The sequence below is a fragment of the Neovison vison genome, chromosome 3 (genome assembly GCF_020171115.1).
Source record: "Neovison vison isolate M4711 chromosome 3, ASM_NN_V1, whole genome shotgun sequence".
Taxonomy (NCBI): domain Eukaryota; kingdom Metazoa; phylum Chordata; class Mammalia; order Carnivora; family Mustelidae; genus Neogale; species Neogale vison.
The window spans coordinates 65,654,208-65,681,224 of NC_058093.1; the positions used below are offsets into that span (position 1 = coordinate 65,654,208).

The window sequence follows — 27,017 nt, forward strand, 5'->3', positions numbered from 1 at the left end:
CTGTGGTGACCGAAGCCTGAGGGCCACACCCTTGATTCTCCCCAAAGCCGCTGTAGCACAAGGAAACAAAGTTTCTATCATTCATAAACACTGAAGTTAAAAAAAATTATATAAAGTCTGTATCTGTCAGGATACAGACTATCTAGACAGGAAACAGAAAGTCATCGTCAGATGATTCCTTGAGAGAAACTTCAAGAAAGACTTCTGTCAGGAGTGGGCAAGATTAGGAAAGGTAAAGCGCCCAGAGGCCAGCAAGCTTGGGGAGCAGTTAGCATCCTAGGCTGGGACCAGATGCCAATGAGAGAGAGCCTCAGTTCTGTGGGCTGGGGAGCAAAGACGCTGACACCTCTCTCCCTGCTTTCTCATGCCTCTGCCCCCATTGGCTGAACTCAGAAAGTTGTCGGTGGGAGCCACAGAAGATGCAGGTGGTAGGGGTCAGTCCCTCACTGGCTAGAGCAGAGACTGGTGGGGAGAAAACAGAGGAGCCCGCATCAGGTTGGCGTTCCTGCGCTCCCACCTGGAGCCTAGCACAGAATGGCACACAGCAAATGTTTGTGGGAGAAACAAATGAACCCACTTCCGAGAACATTGGTAAGATGCGAGCTCTTACCACATCAGTTAACCTGCCCTCTGTTGAGGAAGCAAGATGAGCGTGAGAAAGCACTTGGTCTCTGGCTCGGAGCTTGGCATTGCTGTTGTGTGTGCTGGGGGGTGGGGGGCGCAGCTTCTCTCAGCACAGCAGCCGAGAGGCGTTGTGGCCGCACTCAAGTTAGAGAAGCCGTCTGTGGTACCAGCCTCCCAGACCCAGGGATAAAGCACATCAGGGGAGGACGACGGAGGCCTGAGGCTGGAGAAGTATCTAGAAACAGAGAAGAACTGAGGAGAAGGAGCTGAATTGCCGGAGCACTCATGGAACAGAATCGTGAAAGCTCTAAGCTCTGGTGCTTGTGACTAATTTTTGAAGCAATTCTTTACCCAAGAGGCTGAGCTATTTCTTTAACGTAATGAATGATGAAAATATGGCCAAAGATAACTTGAACAACAAAGGCTGGGGTTCCTGACTGCATCATTTGATCACTTAAAAATATTTATAGAGGGCCCACCAGGTGCCAGGAATGGTTATGGCATGGAGGACGGAAGGGTAGAGAATACAGATACGGTTCCTTCTTTCACGGGACAATCTAGGAAGAGAAAGAAAACACAAAACAAAGAAGTGCCGAGTGTTAAGTTGCTGGGTGACTTGAACACCAGCAATTTATTTTCCCCAGTTCTGGAGGCTGGAAGTCCAGTCAGCAGGGTTAATTTCTTCTACAGCCTGTCTTCTTAGTTGGTCTTTTCACTGGGCCATCACACAGTCACTCCCCTGTGCATCTGTCTGTGTCCTAATCCCTTCTTTTAAGAATGGCAGTCATCTTGGATTGGGGCTCCCCCTGAAGGCTTCATTTTACCTTAATCACCTCTTTTTCATCATTGATGAAATTTTTATATTAGTTTCATTTTTTTTCCAACAAAAGGGCACAAAACAAAGTTTCAGGGGTATTGTAATTTGAAGAATGTTAACATCCTCTATCTTCTGCAATAAATATTGATTCATATATGCACTCTATTTCTGGAGCTTTTAGGGATGTGTAAGCAGAATGCATAAATGGAAAAGTTACCTAATTATCTCCCTAAAAGCCCTGTCTCCCAGTACAGTTACCTCCTGGGATACAGGGGCTAGGAATTGAACGTGAATTTTGGGAGACATAAGTCTGCCCATCATACAAGGTAATTTCACACAGTGATGAAGAACAAAAGTGATGAGGAAACAAAGTGGTCATATGGTGACTTCCAGGGCTCTTCCGACTGGACGGTCTCTGACACCTCATGGACAGGTGACTTGGGCTGGGACCTGACGGACAGGAGCTGCTCAGGGCAGGATCTTAGGTGGTCACAGACCAGGCAGTGGGGGCCGGAAACACAAAGGCTCTAAGACAGGAATAGACTGGAAATTTCGAGTTGCAGCAAGAAGGCCAATATGATGAAGCAAAAGAAACAAAGTGGAGAGTGTGGATGATCACATTCTAAAGTTTAGGAAGGGGCAGATCACATAGGGCCTGTGTCCCACGGTGAGGAGAGCAAGGGTAAGAGTGATGGGAAACCCTTCAGGGATCAAAGCAGGGGCAGCACAATCTCGTCTGTTGTCCTCTTTGATGAGACAGAAACCATGGCCATCCGAACCATGATGGAGAAAACCACTCCAATTTCATGTGGGTCAGTCGTGACTTCAGGGCTGTGCTGGGCGCTCCATAACCAGGTGGGGTGATGAGCATGTGGAAGAAATAAAGGACGAAGGGCTACTGAGGCTTCAATCCACAGGCAATACACTAAGTCTGGGCAGAGAACGAGAGGTGGAAGCTTATGCTGCAAAGATGCTAAGACCCGGGACAGGAAGAGCCTCCACGTCTCCTCTGAGGAAAGCAGCTTGAAAAATATGACTGATGGGCCGCCATCAGCCAGGGGAGAGCCTTAGGGAGAGGGTAGACTTCCTGACTGAATGGCGTTCTTTGTTGTTGTTACTTACTGTTCGAACCTTTCTTTGTGTGGTTCCAAGGCCGGTCGGAGCCGGCATATTGATGGATGACTGACATTTCCAAAACACCCCTCTGGGGGAGGCGTGCATCCAGCAACCATCCTTGCTGTTGGTAGGTTTTACAGCTTCTGAGTGAGCCTGCCTGGTTTTGCAGAAGCTGCAAATCAGGGTTTTATTCATGGGTTTATCTATTTGGGTAAGCCATGGCCAGGCCTTCACCAGCATGCCTCCACCACCTGTCATCGGTAACAGGGATTGTGGCTCGGGAGAGTGAGTGACTTACTTCCTGTCACCCAACTAACAAGTGGTCGAGTTGAGATTTGACCCAGACCTGATTGATTTCAAAACTTAGACATACCTTCCCAGTACCTTATGCTTCTTCCAATGTTTACATTTGTTTCTGAAGACAGGCTGCTTTGAGTCCTACTGCATTTCAGCTGTCCTTGGCTTTTTCCTTATCTACCTGCTTTCATTCTCCTTACAGATCTCAGACTTCCACCCCTGTAGTTTTTATCCCTAGTCCCCCTCTTGTTGAGATTAGATTTCAGGGCTCTCAACTACACCAGCAGCCCTTCTTTGGAAAGATCCTCAATAAATCTTCTATGCCAATGACTGTACTCAGTTGTCAAAGTTCACTGTCTTGTTCCAGTTCACAAAGCACACACCTCCTTCTCCAACTTCACCCAAGGAGCTGGCAAGTGCCAAGGTATAAGCCAGAACACAGGTTTAAAAGGCATCAGTGCAAGCAGTTCAATAATTCAGTGCATTGCTGACTAGAAGGAGAGAAGATATGTAGGTTGTAAAACTAGTTCTTCAGTGGTTTGGATTTTAAGAATGGGCTGGAAATCTCATAGGAAAATATTCCTATGGGGTGAGTGAGGGATGGGGTACTACAGATGAGGAATGTCTAGGAAATAAAACAGCAGTCACCAGCCCTCTTTTGGGGGAGTCATAACAGTAAGTTAGATTCATCAGGATTAAACTCTCAGTTCCTATTAATTTTGTTCAACCAGGATGCTAGTAACTACCCAGTCAGCCAGCCAGCAAACAATGTATAGGATGCTAGGCCAGTTGGAGCCATATCACCAAAGATGAGCTCAAAAGGGTCCCTAGAGTCTTTAAAAATAGTGTTCTCTCTCTGTTGAAGGCACTAGACTATTCATAGAACAGATCTCTGACATACTATATACCCACTACCATTTCTTGGTTATTCACTTGTAAGTCATTTCTGAGGAGGTACAAAACAGTGTATACCATGTTAGCTGCAAACACACAGAACCACAGCACTAACGAATTCAATAAAATGTACATTGAAATGAAGTCAGTGTGTGCACTGAGCACAATTCTCCATGAGCCAAGTGTGGGGCATTGTGAGAGATACAAATAAGCCAGAGGCAAAGCTGTGGAGAGAAGGGGCTCTCCATCCAGTTAGAGAGGCTGATCACAAGCAGTGATTATCTTAATAAATCAAGGGGGCACTGAAAGAAATGATACTTATTCTGTTATGCAGATAAAAGTCTATGACAGGGGGGACAAGATGGCGGGGTACTAGGAAGAGGCGTCTTTTCAGCTGGTACCCCAAAGTGAGCTGATTACCTACCAAAGAACTCTGATCACCCATGAAATCAGCCTGAGATCAGAATTATACACGTCTGGATCTCTACAGGGGCAGAAGACGCCAGTGAGCAGGTAAAGCGGAATGGGAACAGCGGACTGAGATCGGAAGATAAACAAAAGGGGGAGGGAGCCACCAGAGGCGACCGGTGGGAAAGTAATACCCCGATACGAGCGAGAGTGCCCTGCGTCTGGGGACCAGCATTAACTCGGAGACTGGTTGAAAGCACTCCAAAAGAGCAAAGGATCGCGGGGGCAAACTGTGGGAATCGGGGCGGCTAGGGACAGGGGCTTGAGTCCCCGGTCCCAGACGGCCTCCCCGGCGCGGAAGCAGAGAGAGTGCGGCGGAGAAACCGGCTCCTGGTCCCTAAGCCGCCAGCGTGCCCCAGAGCGCGGGGTTCCGGCTCCTGTGAGGGGATGGGAGCCGGTCTGCAGAACGCGCGCTAGCCCTACCACAAAGCTTGAGATGCGCGTGCACGTCGCTCCAGCTCTCCTGGGTTTCTAAGGCCCTGGGGCGCTTCTAGACCCGGGCCATTGTTTCAAAGTCTAAGCCTCGCGCCCGCGAAACTCTTCCCCGGACAGAGGCGCGCAAAAGCCCAGCCTGCGGCTTACGGACCAGCGCCCCGTTCCCGACCCACAGCCGCCTCTGAAAAGAGGTGCGCGCAAGCCGGGCACTCCCAGCCCCGGCCAGCGGCAAAATCTCAGTGTGCGATCGCTGCTTGGAACCTCTCTGGCGGTCAGGAGCTCCCAGACAGCCGCCACTGCCTTGGCTTTGGGGACGAGCAAAAGATCCTGCGCCCCCAGGGTCTTTAACTTGGAACCTGCACTGCCAGCATCCAAGGGGGAATTTATTCAGCTTCTGCACCCAGACTGAGGCTTCTGAGACGGAGATCAGGAAGTGTTCCAGGGTGCACCTTGACTGCACCAGAGTTGATACATCCAGCTACATCTGTTCAGTCTTCTCCCACCAAAATGACTAGGAGGAGGAATGCCCAACAGAAGAAAAATACAGAGGATGGACCTTCCACAACAGAGCTAACGGCTATCAACATAGACAATATGTCGGAAAGAGAATTCAGGCTAACAATTATCCAGGCAATAGCTAGGTTGGAGAAAGCCATGGATGACCAAACAGAATTGATTAGAGCCGAACTGAAAGCGACCAGACAGGATGTTCACAATCTTAGGGCGGAGCTTAAAGCTACCAGGGAGGAGGTCCACAATGCTCTCAATGAGTTCCAATCCAATCTAAACTCTCTCAAAGCTAGGGTAACTGAGACAGAAGATAGAATTAGTGATCTGGAAGACAAACAGATAGAGAGAAAGGATCAGGAGGAAGCCTGGAACAAACAGCTTAGATCCCACGAAAGCAGAATTAGGGAAATAAGTGATGCCATGAAGCGTTCCAACGTCAGAATTATTGGAATTCCTGAAGGGGAGGAGAAAGAAAGAAGTCTAGAAGATGTCGTGGAACAAGTCCTTCATGAAAACTTTCCGAATCTCGCGAATGAAACCAGCGTTCATGTACTAGAGGCTGAACGGTCTCCACCCAAGATTATACACTCCAAAAAAACATCACGACACCTGATAGTCAAATTGAGAAATTATAATTGTAGGTATAATCTCTTGAAAGCTGCCAGGGCAAAGAGGCTCCTTACTTACAGAGGGAAGCCCATCAGAATAACGTCAGACCTGTCCACAGAGACCTGGCAAGCCAGAAGAGGCTGGCAAGATATATTCAGGGCACTAAATGAGAAGAACATGCAGCCAAGAATACTTTATCCAGCAAGACTGACATTCAAAATGGATGGAGAGATAAAGAGTTTCCAAGACCGGCAAGACTTAAAAGACTATGCAACCACCAAGCCGATACTGCAGGAAATATTAAGGGGGGTTCTATAAAAGAGGAAAAATCCCAAGAATAGCATTGAACAGAAATATAGAGACAGTCTACAGAAAGAAAGACTTCAAAGGTAACTCGATGTCAATAAAAACGTATCTATCAATAATCACTCTCAATGTGAATGGCCTCAATGCACCCATAAAACGGCACAGGGTTGCAGATTGGATAAAACGACAGGACCCATCCATATGCTGTCTACAAGAGACCCATTTTGAACCTAAAGATACACGCAGACTGAAAGTGAAGGGGTGGAGAAGCATCTTTCATGCCAATGGGACTCAAAAGAAGGCTGGGGTAGCGATTCTCATATCAGATAAATTAGACTTCAAACTAAAGACTGTAGTCAGAGATACAGAAGGACACTACATAATCCTTAAAGGGACTATCCACCAAGATGATCTAACAATTGTAAATATCTATGCTCCCAATATGGGAGCAGCCAATTACTTAAGAAAACTGTTAATCAAGATAAAGAGTCATATTGATATGAATACACTAATCGTAGGTGATCTTAACACGCCTCTTTCAGAATTAGACAGATCATCGAAGCAGAAAATCAATAAAGAAACAAGAGCATTGAACGACACATTGGACCAGATGGACCTCATAGATATATACAGAACATTCCACCCTAAAACAGCAGAATACTCATTCTTCTCAAGTGCACACGGAACCTTCTCCAGAATAGACCACATACTGGGTCACAAATCAGGACTCAGCCGATACCAAAAGACTGAGATTATTCCCTGCATATTCTCAGATCACAATGCTTTGAAACTGGAGCTCAATCACAAGGAAAAGTTCCGAAGGAACTCAAACACCTGGAAGCTAAAGACCACCTTGCTTAAGAATGCTTGGATCAACCAGGAGATCAAAGAAGAACTGAAACAATTCATGGAAACCAATGAGAATGAAGACACTTCGGTCCAAAACCTATGGGATACAGCAAAGGCGGTCCTAAGGGGAAAATATATAGCCATCCAAGCCTTGCTCAAAAAAATTGAAAAATCCAGAACACACCAGCTGTCTCTACACCTTAAAGAACTGGAGGATCAACAACAAATCAAACCAACTCCACACATAAGAAGGGAAATCATCAAGATTAGAGCTGAGATCAATGAGGGAGAAACCAGAGATACAGTAGAACGTATCAATGAAACTAGAAGCTGGTTTTTTGAAAGAATCAATAAGATCGATAAGCCGCTGGCTACACTAATCCAAAAGAAAAGAGAGAAATCCCAAATTCATAAAATTATGAATGAAAGGGGAGAGATCACAACTAACACCAAGGAAGTAGAAACAATCATCAGAAGTTACTACGAACAGTTATATGCCAATAAGCTTAGCAACCTTGATGAAATGGATGCATTCCTGGAAAAATATAAACTACCAAAATTGAACCAGGAAGAAATCGACAACCTGAATAGACCGATATCTAATAACGAGATTGAAGCAGTGATCAAAAATCTCCCAAAAAACAAGAGCCCAGGACCTGACGGATTCCCTGGGGAATTCTACCAAACCTTCCAAGAAGAAATAACACCTATTCTCCTGAAGCTGTTTCAAAAAATTGAAGCAGAAGGAAAACTTCCAGACTCTTTCTATGAAGCCAGCATTACCCTGATCCCCAAACCAGGCAAGGACCATACCAAAAAGGAGAATTTCAGACCAATATCACTGATGAATATGGATGCTAAGATTCTCAACAAGATCCTAGCCAACAGGATCCAACAACACATTAAAAAGATTATCCACCATGATCAGGTGGGATTCATCCCTGGGCTACAAGGATGGTTCAACATTCGTAAATCAATCAATGTGATACAACAAATTAATAGGAGAAGAGAGAAGAACCACATGGTCCTCTCAATTGATGCAGAAAAAGCATTTGACAAAATCCAACATCCGTTCCTGATTAAAACGCTTCAAAGTATAGGGATAGAGGGAACATTCCTGAACCTCATCAAATCTATCTATGAAAGACCCACAGCAAATATCATCCTCAATGGGAAAAAGCTTGCAGCCTTCCCGTTGAGATCAGGAACAAGACAAGGATGCCCACTTTCACCACTCTTGTTCAACATAGTATTAGAAGTCCTAGCAACAGCAATCAGACAACAGAGAGAAATAAAAGGTATCCAAATTGGTAATGAAGAAGTCAAACTCTCTCTCTTCGCAGATGACATGATTCTTTATATGGAAAACCCAAAAGACTCCACCCCCAAACTACTAGAACTCATACAGCAATTCAGCAGCGTGGCAGGATACAAAGTCAATGTGCAGAAATCAGTGGCTTTCTTATACACTAACAAGGAAAATACAGAAAGGGAAATGAGAGAATCGATTCCATTTACTATAGCACCAAGAACCATAAGATACCTGGGAATAAACCTAACTAAAGAGGTAAAGGATCTATACTTGAGGAACTATAGAACACTCATGAAAGAAATTGAAGAAGACACAAAAAGATGGAAGACCATTCCATGCTCTTGGATCGGAAGAATAAACATCGTTAAAATGTCTATACTGCCTAGAGCAATCTATACTTTTAATGCCATTCCGATCAAAATTCCACCGGCATTCTTCAAAGAGCTGGAGCAAATAATCCAAAAATTTGTATGGAATCAGAAGAGACCCCGAATCGCTAAGGAAACGTTGAAAAACAAAAATAAAGCTGGCGGCATCACCTTACCTGATTTCAAGCTTTATTACAAAGCTGTGATCACCAAGACAGCATGGTACTGGCATAAAAACAGACACATAGACCAGTGGAACAGAGTAGAGAGCCCTGATATGGACCCTCAACTCTATGGTCAATTAATCTTCGACAAAACAGGAAAAAATATACAGTGGAAAAAAGACAGTCTCTTCAATAAATGGTGCTGGGAAAACTGGACAGCTATATGTAGAAGAATGAAACTCGACCATTCTCTTACACCGTACACAAAGATCAACTCAAAATGGATAAAAGACCTCAACGTGAGACAGGAATCTATCAGAATCTTAGAGGAGAACATAGGCAGTAATCTCTTCGATATCAGCCACAGCAACTTCTTTCAAGATACGTCTCCAAAGGCAAAGGAAACAAAAGCGAAAATAGACTTCTGGGACTCCATCAAAATCAAAAGCTTCTGCACAGCAAAGGAAACAGTCAAAAAAACAAAGAGGCAACCCACGGAATGGGAGAAGATATTTGCAAATGACAGTACAGACAAAAGGTTGATATCCAGGATCTATAATGAACTCCTCAAACTCAACCCACACGAAACAGACAAACACATCAAAAAATGGGCAGAAGATATGAACAGACACTTCTCCAATCAAGAAATACAAATGGCTATCAGACACATGAAAAAATGCTCATCATCATTAGCCCTCAGGGAGATTCAAATTAAAACCACATTGAGATATCACCTTACACCAGTTAGAATGGCCAAAATTAACAAAACAGGAAACAACATGTGTTGGAGAGGATGTGGAGAAAGGGGAACCCTCTTACACTGTTGGTGGGAATGCAAGTTGGTGCAGCCTCTTTGGAGAACAGTGTGGAGATTCCTCAAGAAATTAAAAATAGAGCTTCCCTACGACCCTGCAATTGCACTCCTGGGTATTTACCCCAAAGATACAGATGTCGTGAAAAGAAGGGCCATCTGTACCCCAATGTTTATAGCAGCAATGGCCACAGTCGCCAAACTATGGAAAGAACCAAGATGCCCTTCAACGGATGAATGGATAAGGAAGATGTGGTCCATATACACTATGGAGTATTATGCCTCCATCAGAAAGGACGAATATCCAACTTTTGTAGCAACATGGATGGGACTGGAAGAGATTATGCTGAGTGAAATCAGTCAAGCAGAGAGAGTCAATTATCATATGGTTTCACTCATTTGTGGAGCATAACCAATAGCATGGAGGACAAGGGGCGTTAGAGAGTAGTAGGGAATTTGGGTAAATTGGAAGGGGAGGTGAACCATGAGAGACTATGGACTCTGAAAAACAGTCTGAGGGGTTTGAAGTGGCGGGGGGGTGGGAGGTTGGGGTACCAGGTGGTGGGTATTATAGAGGGCACAGCTTGCATGGAGCACTGGGTGTGGTGAAAAAATAATGAATACTGTTTTTCTGAAAATAAATAAATTGGGAAAAAAAAAAAAAAAAAAAAAAAAAAAAAAAAAAAGTCTATGACAAAGGCAAAAGGTTTTTGACAATGATAATTACTCTATAGACATGACATTATCATTATCATCTTATCAAATCTATTGTTCGGATAGTAATCACAGAAAAGGTCAGAGGAGGGAGAAGTTGTCCCAGAATCAGATGAGAAGACTTCAAGGTGAAAGCCAAGAATGAATTTGGATGAGTCAAGTGGGAAGAGGAAGGACATTGGAGACAGAGGCATGGTGAGAACCAGGGAACACGGCCGTCCGCATGACCTCTGCCTCTTTGTAGCCTGACCACTGATGCCCTTCAGTCTATCCTCATCCCTCTCCACACCTCTTGACCAGGTCCCGAGTCTGTGGTCTCAGACGGGCTATGCTATGTTACATCTCCAGCACAGTGGCCCCACTCTGCCTCAAAGGCCTTTTACCTCTTTTCTGTAGAGGCAACTCTCATATGGCCTTCAAGATTAACCCAGGATTCCTCCTCCCAGAAAGACTTAGTCGCTTGGAATGTGGTGCTCTTCCTAGAGAAGAAAAGAGCAACCACTGAACTCCATCAGAGTACTTACCACACTCCCCCTCGCTGGACTGTAAGCAACCTGGGGGCAAAGAACTTGCTTTTTCTATCTGGATCCTTAGCCAACACATTTGCTACATAGTTAGCGCTTGATAAATGCTTGTAGAATGGATGTCTGTATTTACAGAAATAAGAGTTTCAGGAAGATAAAGAAGTTTTGGAAGGAAAAAATGAGTTAACGTCTACATTTTGAATTTGAGTTCATGAGCTCGTTCATTTGGAAATATCTACCCAAAATTGGCAAGATGGACTGTAACTAGGTATCAACATTACTTCCATTATTTCAGATCAAGAGCTGGGTGCACAAAGAGAAGTAGAACCTTGCCTTGGGCTCAGATCCAGGAGGCAGCAATACAGATAACTTGGCCAGAGCTCTGGGGCATTTCTCCATTGCCTGCTAAGGCAGAACCTTGGGACATCCCTCCACTAGAGGGGTAGAGGAAAAAGCCAAGTCAGCAAAGAACTCTGCGATAACAAAGATAGGAAGAAATACAGTGTGTTCATGAGAATTCTCAGCCTCCCTTCTGTCTCTTTCTCTCTTCCTTCCCTTCTCTTCCTGAACTGTTCAGCTCCAAAGCTCTCCGATGGGACAAAGCAGGGCGGATGTTTCTGCCAGGTGAGGGACACGTGGTGGCCCAGAGTGCAGTGCTGAAGGCCACATGGGCTTATGGAAGTGTCTGCAGAGGAGGGTAGTACAGCCCAGAGAATCAGCTGGGCTGTGGGGTGCAGAGGGGGCCCAACATCAGTTATCAAGCCTAGCTGGGATGACAAGGTCATGCCTGTGTGGGAGGACCCTGGATGGGAAGTCAGAGAGTGGAAAGTCAGGGTGGCTGCAGTAGGAGAACGGCTGTATGCAGGGGAATGGAACAACAACGGCAGCCAACTTCTTCCTGGTAGGAAAGGGAATTTTATATATGGAGCAGAAGAATATGGAGTAAGTATAGTATTGGATTAAAATTATTATAAGCATCCATGTAAAGTCATGGCTTTCAATATGTAGGTAGATATCAATGTAAGTGCAGAGGTAAACATCTCTCTGGGTGTATGTGAGTGTATCTCAATACATTCCCAGCTGTCCGCCCGTGACTCCCGGGCCAGCGCGGCGAGGACCCCAGGTCTTGGTTTTTAATCCATCCTAAGTCCTAAGTCCATTTTCCACTAAAAGGAACCAGCCTCCTGAAGAAGTGGCTGAATCTTGGGCTGGGCAGGAGAGCACAGGCTGAAAGGGAGGATTTTTTTGAGCCAGGAAACAAGAAAGTGCGCAAAGAATGTTGGGGAAATGGTTTAAGGACGCAAAACCAAGTTGTAGGGCCTCTCGCTGGCCAAATCTGAGGCACTTTGTGCACCAAAATGAATCATAGTAATTGATTATAATGCATTGAATAACAAGGGAAATGGAATTCATGTAAATTAACAAATGAATAAACTGAAAGTTTAAACTTTAAACTGAAAGGAACGAGGTATTTGCTTACTTTCATGGTACCTCCCCCACAAAATATTTATTAACTACAAAGGTGAAAGTAGTCATTTCACAGCCAAGAAGCCTGGCAGACAGCATCCTAATCAAGTAAATGTCATCAGTAATGGGACAAATGAAATCCCGAGTCACTTGATTGGATGCAGTAAGAAAGCAGCATCGCTTCTGTGATACTCCTGCCGAAGATGCATTTATCAGATCTATGCAAATTGAGGGGCATTCTGCAAATAATTAATTGGTAATCTTCAAATGTGTCAATGGCATGAAAGTCAACCAAAGACTGAAAACTTCCAGAGCGAAGGAGACACTAAAAAGAGACGTGACAACTGAATGCAAAGCAGGCTTCTGAATTGGATCCTGTTGCTATGGAGAATGTAATTAGGACAATTGGTGGAACTGAGGAGTAGATTGCTGTAATCAATCAATGTTAATTTCCTGCCACTGACGGTTGTATTGTGGTTTTGTTGAAGAATGTCCTTGCTTGTAGTAAATACACGCTAAATACTAAGATGTAAAAAATAGAAAAAAATTCTGTGTCCTGAACTTGCAATTTGCCTGTAACTTTGAGATAATTTTTTAAATCAGTATCTTTGTTTTCAAAACCCTAGTAATATCTCAAGAAATTTTCAAATATTTAGATGCAGTAAGGACTCTTTTAAAAAATGAGAATGCCATCTTTAAGTTCCAAGAGCAATAAAGTAATAATACTAAATGCCTCCCTCAGCCTATTAAAGGGAAGTTTAGTGAAAGAAGAAAATGCGTTAGTTAAAACTTTTCAAGAATTCAAAATTGTTTCAGGTACCTGGGTGGCTCATTCGGTGAAGTGGCTGCCTTCAGCTCAGGTCATGATCCTAGGGTCCTGGGATTGAGTCCTGCATCGGGCTCCCTTGCTCGGCAGGGAGTCTGCTTTCCTCTCTACCCTTGTCCCTGCTCGTGATCTCTCTTGCTCTCTCTCTCTCTCACTCTCACGCTCAAATAAATAAGCTTTTAAAAATCTTTAAAAAAAAAAATTCTAAATTGTTTGGTGAGTAGTCATGTTAGTTTTTGCAAGCTTTTGAATTCTAGTAGTTGTATTCATCAGTGCTTCACAAGTATAATAAACAATCATCTTTAATAATGTCTTGTTATGCCAAAATAAATTAAAATGGTAACAGTAATAATAAACAGTGTTCATTGAACATTTATTACGCATACTCCGCTGTGAAGCATGTGATATTTTTACGTCCAGTTTGCATATCAGAAAACCAAAGCGAAAAAGGGTTGGGGAATATCCCCCAGGACACCTGGGTGGCTCAGTCAGTTAAGCGTCTGTCTTCGGCTCAGGATCCTGGGATCGAGTCCCACATTGGGCCCCTTGCTTGGCGGGGAGCCTGCTTCTCCCTTTGCCTCTCTGCCCCTCTCCCCGCTTGTGTACTCTCTCTCTCTCTCTGACAAATAAATAAAAATCTTAAAAAAAAAATTTCCCTCAAATAAGCATACTAATGTATAGTATAACCAACTTTTGAACCCACATTTTTCACACTCCAAAGCCTAATTATTAATTCCTACCCTCTGGTGCCTCCCAGAGAGGCCATAGGGAAAGGGATTTTAGGGAGGATACCAGAAGCCTGGACTTTGCTCTAGAGCCTCTCACTCCTTCACTGTTGACTCCCAATCCAATCCATCACTGAGTCCTGCTGGTTCCATTTTAAAACCCTACCCCTTTCTCTCTGTGTTAGTTAAGGCCTCGCCATTTTTCCCCTGGTTCCTGGCAACAGGGCCCCTCTCTTTCTGATTCTTAGCTCTGTCTTTTTAAGAGTCTCCGTGCTGTTGTCAGAGTGATTAGTCTACAATGCACACCTGAATATCACAATGTCCTTAAAACTCTATATGGAAAAAGACTCCTATATGGCTCTAATTACCTTTGGGTTAAAGCCAAAACATGGCGCCCGAATCTTTCGCTGTCGAGGCTCTGTATCACTTCAGCCTTACTAACTCTAAGGTCCCATGCCAAGGTCCCCCATGCTGTGTGCTCAAGGAATTCTTGTGGGATTTAGAATTCCCCGAATGCACCAACACACACTAACAGACAATATAATATGTGCCCCCCAGCAGGTGTAACCAACTCTCACCTGTGTTTTCTGGCATCTCCCCTTTCCCAGTCGGGATGAGCTGGGTACCTCTTTGGAATTCCCATCACATTTCTGTACAGACCTCTTTTATATAATCTATCACAGTATTATGTGTCCTTCCTTCATCGTGCTGAGCTCCCTGTAAGAGGGATTCGAATTTATTTGTTGTTGGACACCTCATTATGCCTGGATCAGAGAGGATGCTGCGTGAAAACCCCACTGAAGGAGTGAGTGAGTGAGTGAGCAATCATCAATGAATTACCAATTGTATAAAATGCTCCGGAGATCCGAAAAGACAGAAAGAGTAATTTTCTGGAGAACCATTTCCGGTTGGGGGAGAAGCTGACTAACGGGTGAAATAACTTGAAGACAGAAGGGGGAGTGTTTCTAAGCACATACATGGAACTGGTTGGCTGAACCTAAGTTCTGAGTAAACGGGCTCCAAACCCTGTGTGCCCTCAGTCCCAGAGGTATGCGACAGCTTTAACCAATACATCAGTTTCTACGTCCACATAGATAATGCAGGCACATCATACGAAATTCCAAATGTGTGAAACTCCCTCTCGTCTCCATGCCCATCTCCAGCCCCTCAGCCCCGGGTACAGAAGGCACCACAATAAATAATCACTTGGAGAGCTTTCGTTTTCTTTCTGAGGTTCTATCTTCATACCTGGCAGTGTTATAGGGAATAACTATAAATTGATGATTTATAACATGGATATATAACCAAATTGGAAAAGGCAAATAAATCCCGCAGGTGACATTTTATTTACATGTGCAAGGCTGTCAAACTCCTATTTTTCCCTGGAGACTAAAGCAGACCTAACCTGGACATTCCGACGTGCATATTAACTGAAATCTCTAAGACTGGCCCTAGATGAGCTTAGAAAAATGGAAGTAAATGCACATGACTATTAACATAGGTGATCAAATGAAGAGATAACATCATTTGGTTGTAAAATATTCTTCTTGTGCTTTTTTTTTCAAAGTTAAAGCCATCAATCATTGCTGTAGGATGACTTGATTATTAATTAGTTGTCCATTAGTCTTCATTTCCTATGGCTTATGAGGGAAAAGTAAACGTATGCTAATTTGTCTGAGGCAATTTAGTCTATTTAATTTCATCTTTATTCTCTATTAACGCCTGGAGATTTTAAATTAATATATATGGAACTGGGACACGCACAGTGACAATTCACTTAAGCACATTGAATGCAAGTCTAGTGTGTGTTTACAAAGTCACTTATGACCCTTTGGACTTCAATTTAAAAATCAGGTTATTCTTTATGAAGCGGAAAGTGGTAAAAAGGCTTATTTTGTGCAGCTTTAAAAACCACAATATAATTAATATGAGTCGAGCATAAGAGTTACCTCAGATGCTACAGATCAGGCTGACTGTTGACAATCCTGATATCCCTGTGTGCCTCCCTGCTCCTGTTACAGCATAAAACACTCATTAGCGCTTCTAAATGAGAAGGATTTTTTTCCCCAACCTGAGGGTTTAGGCAAAGTTACTTTTTTTTTTTTTTTAAATGTATGCATTAAGGCAAGGCTTTAGAAATGTATTTTTCAGCTTTGGGAAGATATGGAAATTAGGCACACTAATCACTGTAGCAACCAGAGACTAAAAATAAAAAAGCAATTTAGTCAGAATGAGATTGCTTCTACGCTGCTCCCTGAGGGTGATGGGTGGGAGTGGCGTCTGTCTCATAAATACTGTCCATGGTTCTCAGGGGCCTGACATGGCCACGGAGACAGTATCTGTAGTCTGTCAGCTCACACAAGACGTGGAGTCGGCTTCGTCCAGGACTCGGAAATGGGATGGCCCCGGCAAGGTATGTCAGGGTGCTTAGATGTGGTGAGTTGCCAGCAGGCCTCTCTGTCTGACCTCCTGAGCCCTAGAACCCGGCAGTGTGGCCCAGCCCTCCTGCTCACTCTGTCACTGGGGACACAGGCCAGCTGCTGGGGAAGCCACATCCCTCTTGCTGGGGAAATAGTGAAAATTCTCTTATACATGCTCAGCAAAGTTTGCAAAACATAGCTCATCTTAGACTCCAGCTTTCTCAAATGTATTCTTAGCATAAGACCCCTCTTTGATTTTATCTTTGGTCCCAAGACTCTTATCTCATCTCTTTCTACCTTTTTAACCAAAAAATCTATAAGCAAGTTCTCTTAAGTGGTCCTTGGGGATTCTTTTGATTCCTTCTCAGTTTCCTGTTTGTCAAGGCCATTTTTAATAAGAGTGTCAGAGATTCTCAAGTGCATTTGGGCCATTTCCCATTTTAGAGTTCCTGCCCAGAAGGTCACCTTTATCTTCATCCTCAATGTTTTGAACTCTGCTTCCTGAGAACTGAAGATAGAGGTCTGCCCATAAGCAACGTTGCCTGTCTTGTCAATGGAAAGGAACTAGCTAATGAGGTCACTTTCTCAGTAAGGAATCCGGTGAAATGAAAACAAGTATTTATTGAACAGTTCCTTGCTCCAGGCACTTTGTTATAAAGAGCAGGCTGAGGAATGTGGGAGGCAGACCATTAAACTAATAATTTCAATACAGTGGAATAAACGAATCGAAAGAGGTATGTGCAATGAATAATGGTAGACAAAGGTGAGAGTGTAGTGTCTGGGCTTTGGAGAGAACGCAAAGTCAGCTAGGTTGACTTTGACTCTACATAAAGGTAGAAGGGACCTGCGTTGTGCAAAGTCTGGAGGTACGAACTAACAAGGCTGGCTGACATCATTTCACTGATCAGTTTTTCCTTTTAAAAAATTAAAGTTAGTGTGACTGTTACTCTCTCTTAAGTGTTATTTGTCTTATTTTGTTTCTAAAGCAATGTATGCTTGGTTCAGATGTGAATATCATCCAGAAATGTATGCCAAGTAGGAGACTTCCGTAGTCTCAGCTGTCAGGGGTATGCTCTTGTCTATCTAGTGTATGTGTGTCCAGATCTTTTTTTCTTATATATGTACCAAACTAGAATCCTACGTATTCTTTTGCAACCTGTTTCTACGTCAATATGTATAAGTAAATATTTTATACTCCGTCATCAATTCTTGGGTATTTTGTATCCCACTGTTTGGGTTGACCGGCAACGTAGTGCAGTAACTAAACATGGAAGCGTTAGAGTCAGATGAGTCCCAGCTACACCACTACTAACTGCACGACCTTGGGTAAGTCATTTAACCATCCCGTGTCACCAACATGAGTTCTCTTCTTGGTGAGTCATAGAAGCTACACCAGGTGAGTTGTCACATAAGGAAATATTATTTTCAGCAAATAAGGAGATCATGGGGCATAACTTCCGAAGCCATGACTCCCCAGGCAAGGGTGAATGGGTTCCTATATAAAGGCAGGCATAGGCTGCGCATGCACCTTAAGGCAACATTGTATGTTATACAAACAAGGCTTGTGCTCTTCCTTGGGCAGAGATTTTAGGGTAATAATGAGATAAAGATAACTGTTGTTCATCCCAGAGGTCACTCCATGGTCCATCTGCACAGGTGCAAATGTGGGGGGGGTTACCTCAAACTGGTCTGGGTGGTCTGGGCCAGGAGAGCTCTTCCTTTGGGCAGTTGTTATTGCCTGAGGGGTAGTTTCAGTTTCCTTTTTGGGATGTCCTGCCTGTAGGGTCCTTTGCCTGAAGCAAGAGATAAGCTGGAAAGAAGAGCTTAAGGGAAAATGTGAGACAAGGTGGGTGGGTACAAGCAAGAGAGCAGTAAGGTTAGGTCTCGGGGTTTAGTGACATCTGCGCCCCAGTGACCCTATGTGTATTAGAAAGATGAAAACAATACAGATCTATCTCAAATTATTGTCATGGGGATTAAATAAGTTAGTACTGTAAAGCAGTTAGAATAGCACTGGACAGGTGGTAAGTCCTCTAAATGTGAGCCCATATTACCATAAAGGATTTAACCCGGTTGTGATACTGTTTAATTAATTTTTATTGAAGTGTAGTTGATACATAATGTTACTTAGATGTACAACATAGTGTGATTCAACAAGTTTATATGATGTGCTATGATCACCACAAGTATAGATCCTAGCTGTCCCCATACAATGCTATTATAGTACTATTGATATACTCCCTATGCTGTGCCTTTCATTATTGTGCCTCATTCATGTTGTCACTGGAAGCCTGTACCTCCCACTCCCCTTCTCCCACTTTGCCCATCTCCCCACTCTTCTCCTCTGGCCATCATCATCAGCTTGTTCTCTGTATTTATGGGTCTGCTTCAGTCATTTGCTTGTTTGTTCATTTGTTCTATCTTTTAGATTCCACATATAAGTGAAAGCATATGGTATTTATCTTTCTCTGCCTGACTTATTTCATTTAGCCTACCCTCTGTCCATAGTCCGTCCAAACTACTGAAAAAGGCAAGATCTCATTCTTTTTTATGGCTGAGTAATATTCCATTGCGTGTGTGTGTGTGCATATACATTCACACCACATCTTTATCCGTTCATTGATCAATGGACATGGATTGCTTCCATATCTTGGCCATTGTAGATAAAGCTATAATAAGCAGAGGGGTGCATATGTCTTTTTGAATTAGTGTTTTGGTTTGGGTAAAAAGCTAGTATTTACTGAACCATATGGTATTTCTATTTTTAATTTTTTTTGAAATTACTGGATCATATGGTATTTCTATTTTACTGGATCATATGGTATTTCTATTTTTAATTTTTTGAGGAATGCCATACTTTTTATCACAGTGGTTTCATTGGTCCCTGGTGACAGATGTTTGTGCCATTTCCAATTTTTTACATGCTTTGGCATCTTAAAGAAACTTCCAAGGCAAGTTATGAATTGCCCTTAATCTCTATTACATTCAAGCTCCTGTGTCTTTCTGAATTAGCAATACCCAAAAACTGCTTATAAGCACTTAACAAATGTTACTGTGTCATTGACTCCTCTCAGAGGCAGTGGTGAATGAGTTGAGTGGAGTATGGTGAAGTGGCTTTCAGGCTAGACCCAAGGGAGTCCACTGCGAGTTTTCTCTCTGCAGAGATGCCACTCCAGGAATACAAATGCTATGCATAGACAGGGAAAGGAAGCCCGAAGATCGACGTCTGAGATGTCAGTCAATGAGTCAAGTTGGGCACCTGGGCTGGAAAGAAGCCAGAGAAAGCATATAAAAGTCAGAGACAAACCTGAAGACAAAGAACTCAAAGGATGCCTTGGGAACCAAACATTTTAGTATTCCTTCTGTGAGATGCTACACTTTATATAGTTCTCATTTACCTATAGATAGAGAATGATGTTATTATCAATGCCAGTCAACGACAGGTTGCCCCAAGATAGGCCATTTGACGTGAAGATGATTTTGATTTAAAAAGTACCCCAAACCCCACAGTTTCAGGAAAAGCTCTTTACCTTCCTCCACTACTGCATAAAAGAATTTAGACAAAGGAACTGCTTTAGGAAGAGAGCTATCATAATAGATAACTACAATACAATATAAACTAGGGATGGCAGACAGGGAAGAACCTGAGAGGTCCTATTTGTTCAAAGTCTTCTCCTGGTCCCACTGTCTCTGAGTGGCCTAGCAAGCATTGATTTACCAAACATTTACTCTTTTTTTTTTATTCTTCTTGAAAATTCCATTTTTTCTCTTTGAAGACCCACAGTCTTGCCCTCTTACCTTAGTTCAGAATGACATGTATATCTCATTTTGCCTGATTGTCTTTGGAATTTCCTTATGTGGCCTTCCTGTACATATGCTAGTATTAAATTCTATTTTCTCCTGTTAATTTGTTTCATGTCAATTTGAGTCTTACTGTGACCAGAAGGACCTTGAAGAGTGCAGGAGTTCTTCCTTCCTCATAATATTAATTCCAAAACTACAAGGCTTTTCTCACTCATGCTCGCATAGGAACTCAGCTCCCTTCTGCCAGTCTCCCGGGACCATATCTGGGAGTCAGGGGAAAGGGGTTCTCGGAGGTGCAAGGACAAATGTACTCACGCCCAGGTGCCTCACCAGTGACAGCCTCTGGTGCTGGAGACACCCTAGAGAGCCCGATTGGCTGTTTGTTCCTCCCCCACCAGCCACCCCAGGGTGAGTGTGCTTTGCTTTGTTCTTTGGGTCAAAAGGAATAATGGATCTCCAAGTCTGTGTCTAAAGTTATTAGAGAATTAATTCTTTATTTCTCTCCATAAACTCAGTCTCTGCCGGAGTTCCAAACATGTCCCCTGAGGTTGAACTGGGGCAAGGGAGAGGATGGCCAGTAGCAGCCATGCCCTCCGTCATCTTTTCTGCCTTATCTTTTTCATCATTCAAGAACAAATATTGACTGACCATTGTAGTGAATTTAATGTAAAACTAATCCCAATTTCCTGCCTTCTCTGTATCAGGGGTGAAATCTCCCCCACCTCCATGAATCTGGGCTGGTCTGTGAAAGGCTTTTGTCAGCTGAATGTGGCTGAAGTGATAATATGTCAATTCCAAGCCTGCACCTCAAGAGGTCTTGGGTGCTTTTACTCACTCTCATCTCCTCACCAGGCCCTTTGAACAGCTCTGGTTTGACTAGGGGCTGAAGAAAAATTGCCTCAGCCTGAAGCCAACCATCTGCCCAGCAGAACCCCGAAGAGCCATGCTGGCAAGCCCAGCCAAGATCAACAGTGTGTGTAGATGACCTGCTTTCACATGAGGGATTCTGAGGAGACCCGAAGTACCACCCAGCTAAACCACACACCCGTGAACCAAGGAAGGTCTGTGCCATTTGAAACCACTGGGTGTTGTTTGTTACACAGCATCACTGAAAATGGATAACTGATACAACCCTCTTTCTGATCTCCAGAATCAATTTTTTTTTCCCTTCAGATTCAAACACTTCTCTGAAAAGCTCAACAAATAGCCAAAGTCTAGTTTTTAGGCCAGATTCAGCCCGGATACCCTGCTACCCTCACAGCAGTCTGTGAGGAGACTACTGCAGCCACAGGAAGGTATTTTAGTTTAGCAGATGTCAGAAGCCTAAAGGAAAACTAGTCAGCCTGCTGGGAGAGATACACATGAGGACGATGGGGGCAGCAACACCCTACCAATCTTCAATAGGGCCATGAAGATCCCAGTAAGTGTGGTGTGATGGCATTTCTTGTGCAAACCAGCAAGGGAGGCCGATCTCCCCATTTTGAACAGAGCTAGAGCTGAAATAAGACCAAGAGCCTGGGAAGTCAGAAGGAAGGCTCTGAGCTGCCCAGGCCCTCCAACCAAAGTTCCAGCCAAGTTGATCTACAATCTCTGGTGGCCGGGAAGCCGCCCAGTGGGTATCCAAATGACTTATTAACTTCAGTTTTTAACCTGTCTCTACATGTCTTTCAGAATGCCGAGTGACCTGATCTGATTCTCGCCCCTACTTGCTACTGCTCCATGTTGGAACCCCCATTGGTAAACGCCCTTGGGAGAAGCTAAGAGGAGAGCACTGTGTGAATGATGATTCCCTGACTATGGAGCACTCTTCTCCATCAGATTGCAAGACAGCATCTCTTCCCCCCTGACTCCTTCCTCTTCATTTTTTATTTCTAGGGACTTTGAAGGAGCCTGCATACCTAGGGTAGATGGATAGAGTTTGACCACCCCGAGCAGCTCTGTAATGTGCCACTGGCTTCTCCTGACTCTCAGACTGGGGGCCTGCCAGTCATACCAAAAGTGCCCACAGCCCAGCAAATGGCCGCCGAAAGGCAAATGGCGGCTGAAAGGCAACAAGACTTTAGCTGGAAATCTATGGATTGATGACTGGGTGCAGAGAAAGCAATGAATAAGTTTCTGGTAGTGGATTTCTAGTTTACTGTTTACTCTTTTGAGTAATAATAAACAAGAAAGTGAGGGTGAACATAGGAAAACCCTCCTTAACTTCATAGTTTGGCCTCTTGGAGGGAGAATGACTGTTCTGAGAATGAGTTCTGAGAATGAGGGTTGAGTTGAGTTAGGCCCTGTGAGGTGGTTAATGTGTGTCTTGCTCCCCATAGACTTTTCTAGACATTTTCCTACTGTGGTCATAGTTCTGTGAGTGTGGTCCTAATTGTTTGGTACCTGGCCCTGGGGTGATTTGATTTGGGGGGAATAGTGACTCCCAGTATGTGTGTGTGTGTGTGTGTGTGTGTGTTAGATAAAGAAGGGGGTTGGGGGCATCAAAGCTCAGGATTGGTCAGTTTGCATATCAAAGTCACTCTCACAGGCAAGTTGTTTGTTATCTCTAGGAATTAGCTAACCCCAGGAGGGGCCGTCCCTCCTTAGGTCTGAAAGGCCCCAACATGCCAAAACGTCATGAAATAAAGAAAATTTAAAAATGTGATAAATACAGTCGGCCGGGAGACGGGGCATCCTCAGTATCTACCCCGAACACCCGAATTCTTGGGACACTTGACGGCTTCTGGGCCTCCTCGCAAAGTCAGGCAGTTTAGGACTCAGTATTCTGCCCTCTAAGTGTTTACGGAAGTCATTCTCAACATGTCAGCCCGGCTCTCTTGACCCAGAGCAGTTCTTTGCTTTTTCAGGAAACAAACGGGATGAAAGTGCTGGGCCGGGACTTCCTCCTCAGGGTGTTTGACAGGGACTGACGCACTCGAGGCCCTTTGACTGCGGGAAGTCCAGGACACACCCAACCTTGATTGTACTTTCTCGAACACTGAACGCCGGAGCGTAGGTAAAAGGACAGAAGGAAAAACATTCCAACATGAGGGACCCGCTGACAGATTGCTCGGTGAGTAGCTCCGTGTGGTTTTGCGCCTGTGGGTGAGAGGGCGGCCGTAGAGGGCTCAGTTTATATATTAATGGGTTTAAACTTAAGGAATTTGAGACATTCTGAGGATAAACGTGTTTAGACACTGGACGTGATACAAAAGTCTTGTGGCTTTTCTTTGGTTTGATTGCAAACAACCCTTTCTAGCAAATGACAGGGCAGGTTAATAATTGTCATCTTTTATTCTCATATGGTTGGAACAACTTTGAGTGGGTATAGCATCATATTTGCTTACAGATGTGGCTGTTTGGAAAACATTCTGAAGACAGATGCCCAAGGGACCAACATGGTGTGGAGAGCAGCTACCCAGATGCTCAGAACCCGCAGGCAGCTTAGGGCTCTGTGAATGAAGTCGGGGCGGGAGGTTTTGGCATATTTCTCCACATCCTGTAGAGTCCAGAATTGTAAGGCCTGCAAGTGGAAGGACAGGCGCCCCCACCCTGCCTGGCCTCCAGTGATTCTCAGACTGGTCTCCCAACTTGTGTGTTTAGTTCTGGGAGTGTTATCAAAAACAGAAGATGGGTCAAGAGTCCGAAGATGGTGTGAGGTGGTCAACAGAAATAGCAGAGATGAAATTTAGGAAATAAGGAGCAATTAAAATAAGACACGTGGCCGGGGGTTGAGGGGGGGTGCTCCTATACTGTGGACGTAAAATAATCTAGAATCATCAGGGTGTTAGCTCAGTAAAGGGTGGCAGAAAACCAAGATCGGTCACATCAGAAGCAAGGAGTGGCATTCATCCCTCGAGTATTTTATCAAAAAAAACTCCCTTACAATAACAGACTGTAGAAAAGCAGATAAATGAGGGCTGCAGGAGAGCCATAAAGAAGAGCGGCTGGGGATTACTGGTTACATTTTTGTTTCCACAATGGACAAGCACAGGTTTAAAGACGGTGGAGCTGTCAAGGCGAACCCACAAAATCAGTTCATGAATCAGATGGGCTAGAAGAGATGAAGAGCATTGACTGGTACTATTAATAATGACCGGGTAATAGCAGGTTCTGTCTACTTTCATTTTTTAAATGCAAAAGTAAATATGTGTCTAACAACGTAAAAACGAATTCCAACAATATAGTTGTATATAGATTCTAAGATGGAAAATTCTCCCCCTCCGTTTCCTCCTTCCCAATCTTTTCTTCATTGGTAAGCACAGACAATTAAAAAAAAAAAAAAGTCTTTTATCGTTCTGTATTTGCTGTTTATTTTTCTCTCTCTGCATTTGCCCCCTTCCAAAGGTTACCTCCTTTCCTTTCTTCCCACCGATACCCTGATGATGTTTTTGCATGGGGGTAGTTGAGCAAGGCAGGGATGGGGTAAGTGGAGGCAAAAACTTGACGGCAACAGTCACCAAAGAAGAAAGTCAGGACCACATGAAGAGTAGATAGAAGAGAGAGAAAGTAGGACCAAGTTAAGTTAAGGGAGCAACACAAACACAAACTAGTAGCCTGATGTTCTTTTCAAAAGCTGCCTTCAGATCAGGATCTGGGAAACATGCTTCCTTCTGGAGCAGCCCCCCAAGAGAACCTGTCACCACATGTGTGGGTCAGCCTCATGCCCCCTGCTTAACGTACTTAGGGGTTCTTTTCCCTCAACCGAGCTGTCTCCTCAGGGACTCCCATCTTTATCCACAACCTGAAGTTTTCTCTCTGGGCCCGGTGCCATCAAAGGTAGTCTGGGAGTCAAGAGGAGGCCGATACCGATCTCTTTGGCCAGAGTTCCCAAATCCTCTAAAGTCATGGAATCTTTATTTAAATTTGCAACTGTTTCATTTTCAAGGATTCACATTGATTTCCTGGTAGCTTGTGCTTGGGGAATAAAGTTGTAAGAAGATAAATCTTCAGTTTGGCGGCAGAATAAAACAAAGGAATGGACTGCCAATGAAGGCTTCATGAAACACAAACATGGCTTCACGAGGAAACCAAACAGAACCCAAAGATTTAACCCACCTGCAGAATGTTCCAATCCACCCCTATGGCTGCATGGAACATGATTAATTCATAAAGCCTTAGCTTAACTATAGTTTTAAGCTGGTCTGCCCCAGGGAGTCCATGTATGAAAATCAGTGGTTAAACGAAATTCAATGGGAAAAACATGGTCTCTTTGTTTCTACTAATCTAACTGAAATTTTAGAATTTACTTCAGATGTACCTGGATGGCTCAGTCAGTTAAGCATTTGTCTTTGGCTCAGATAATTGTCCCAGGGTCTTGGGATGGAGCTCTGAGCTGGGTGTCAGGCTCCCTGCTCAGCAGCTCCCCTCGTGCCCCCACCTCATGCCTCGCCATGTCCGCCCCATGCCCTCCCTCATGCTCATGCACCCTCTCTCTCTCTTTCAAATAAAAAGAAAAAATCTTTAGAATTTACTTCAATTCTGAATATAAGCAACAAACTTCGGTACTACCACAATGTCTGTGATTTGTAACCCAAAAAATCATAGCTATTTTTATATAATATCACAGGGGTTGCAATTATCTAGAAATATTGTATATATTCCGTGTGATTTAGAAATTTAAGTTATTCTGAAGACTTGTTATTTAGTATGTTAATTGAAGAGCACATGTAATTTTTAAATGTTTTTTTATAATTTTTTTTATTTTTTATAAATATATAATTTATTTTTATCCCCAGAGGTACAGGTCTGTGAATCGCCAGGTTTACACACTTCACAGCACTCACCTTAGCACATACCCTCCCCAATGTCTATAATAAATGTATTTCAATATAATGTTTCTTTTGTAACCCTATGCTATTTTCTTGAATGCATTTTAAAAATATTCTGAGTAAAGTATAGATTTCACAACACACCCGAAAGAACCATAATACCCCAAAATATTTTAAAATCTCTTATTCAGTTCATGCTCCAGTGACCAAGATAGGCTAGTAGCTGTCAGTGTCTATGCTCAAATTATTAGTAACCAGGGTAGCACAAAGATGGCCTAAATGTTGTGTAGGCTTTTAACTCATCTTAAGCATGTCAGAACTTATTTGAGGAAGGTTTTGAAGTTGTTTTCACAAAGGAACATAATTGGCTCTGGGCCTTGATGTCTTGATGTCTCTGAGTTTAGCTTCTATACCTACAAAGAAAGGAAGGAAGAAAGAAAAGGAAAAAAGAAGCTCAGTGAAATTTTCAAATCCAGGTGCAAGGCAGTAGACAGGAATCGAACTATCTCCAAATGAAATGATCCAACCATTTTTCTTCAAAATCAGCCCTTCCTGTGAAATAAAACCATGAAATCATGGGCAAATAATGGGCTGTAACCAAGTTTATTAGGCTTTTACTCACTCTGCAGTGTCCAGGTAGGAACCTGTCAAAGCAGGCATTTTGGGCTCCATATAGTCTGTCCCTTCCCTTAACACCATCAGCTGCTGAAGCAGCACCAGCCAGGCGGTGGGACACCTCCTCCAGCCACCTCACCTGCCAGTCTGGGCGGCTCAGCCTGGGTCATGGGATGTTCACTTGCGCTAAGACAGAAGATAACCGTTACAATGGTCCATGACTTCTGAGGGATTCTGGTGCTTTGCACAGATAAGGAGGCAGATTGGGTCTGACCACATAGATGTCCTGTGGCCCACAGCATCCCTGAGATAGGTGATATGTCCCCCATGTCTCACAGGCCTGTTTCCTCCTCTGGAAAGGAAAAAGAGGAGATATGGAGTGAACTATGCTTTTTAGTGTTCTGTATCTCATAACTTATGATGGTCTGCCATGGGGATTCCAGATCTCACCTAGACAGTCCATTGGTTAGCGGAGCAGTGAAGTATTATCCCCTGTGAATCAGGATTCACATAAAATCAGTACCATCATGCCTGTCATAGGAAAGACATCAAACAAAAGCTTATTTGATTAAATATAAATGGAATATCACAG

The 27,017-nt window shown here is 43.7% G+C and overlaps 1 protein-coding gene across 3 annotated transcripts in view; it reads left to right on the top strand.

Moving 5' to 3' along the window:
• Positions 1–22,927: 22,927 nt before the first annotated feature.
• Positions 22,928–27,017, top strand: part of NOSTRIN (nitric oxide synthase trafficking) — a 57,769-nt gene continuing 53,679 nt past the window's right edge. The window contains exon 1 of one of the 3 annotated variants that reach the window (XM_044242271.1): positions 22,928–23,112. In XM_044242271.1, the coding sequence (XP_044098206.1) occupies positions 23,086–23,112 (27 nt within the window). In that variant the 5' untranslated portion in view covers positions 22,928–23,085. The remainder of the gene's footprint in view (positions 23,113–27,017) is intronic. The other 2 variants (XM_044242270.1, XM_044242272.1) reach the window with 2 other exon arrangements.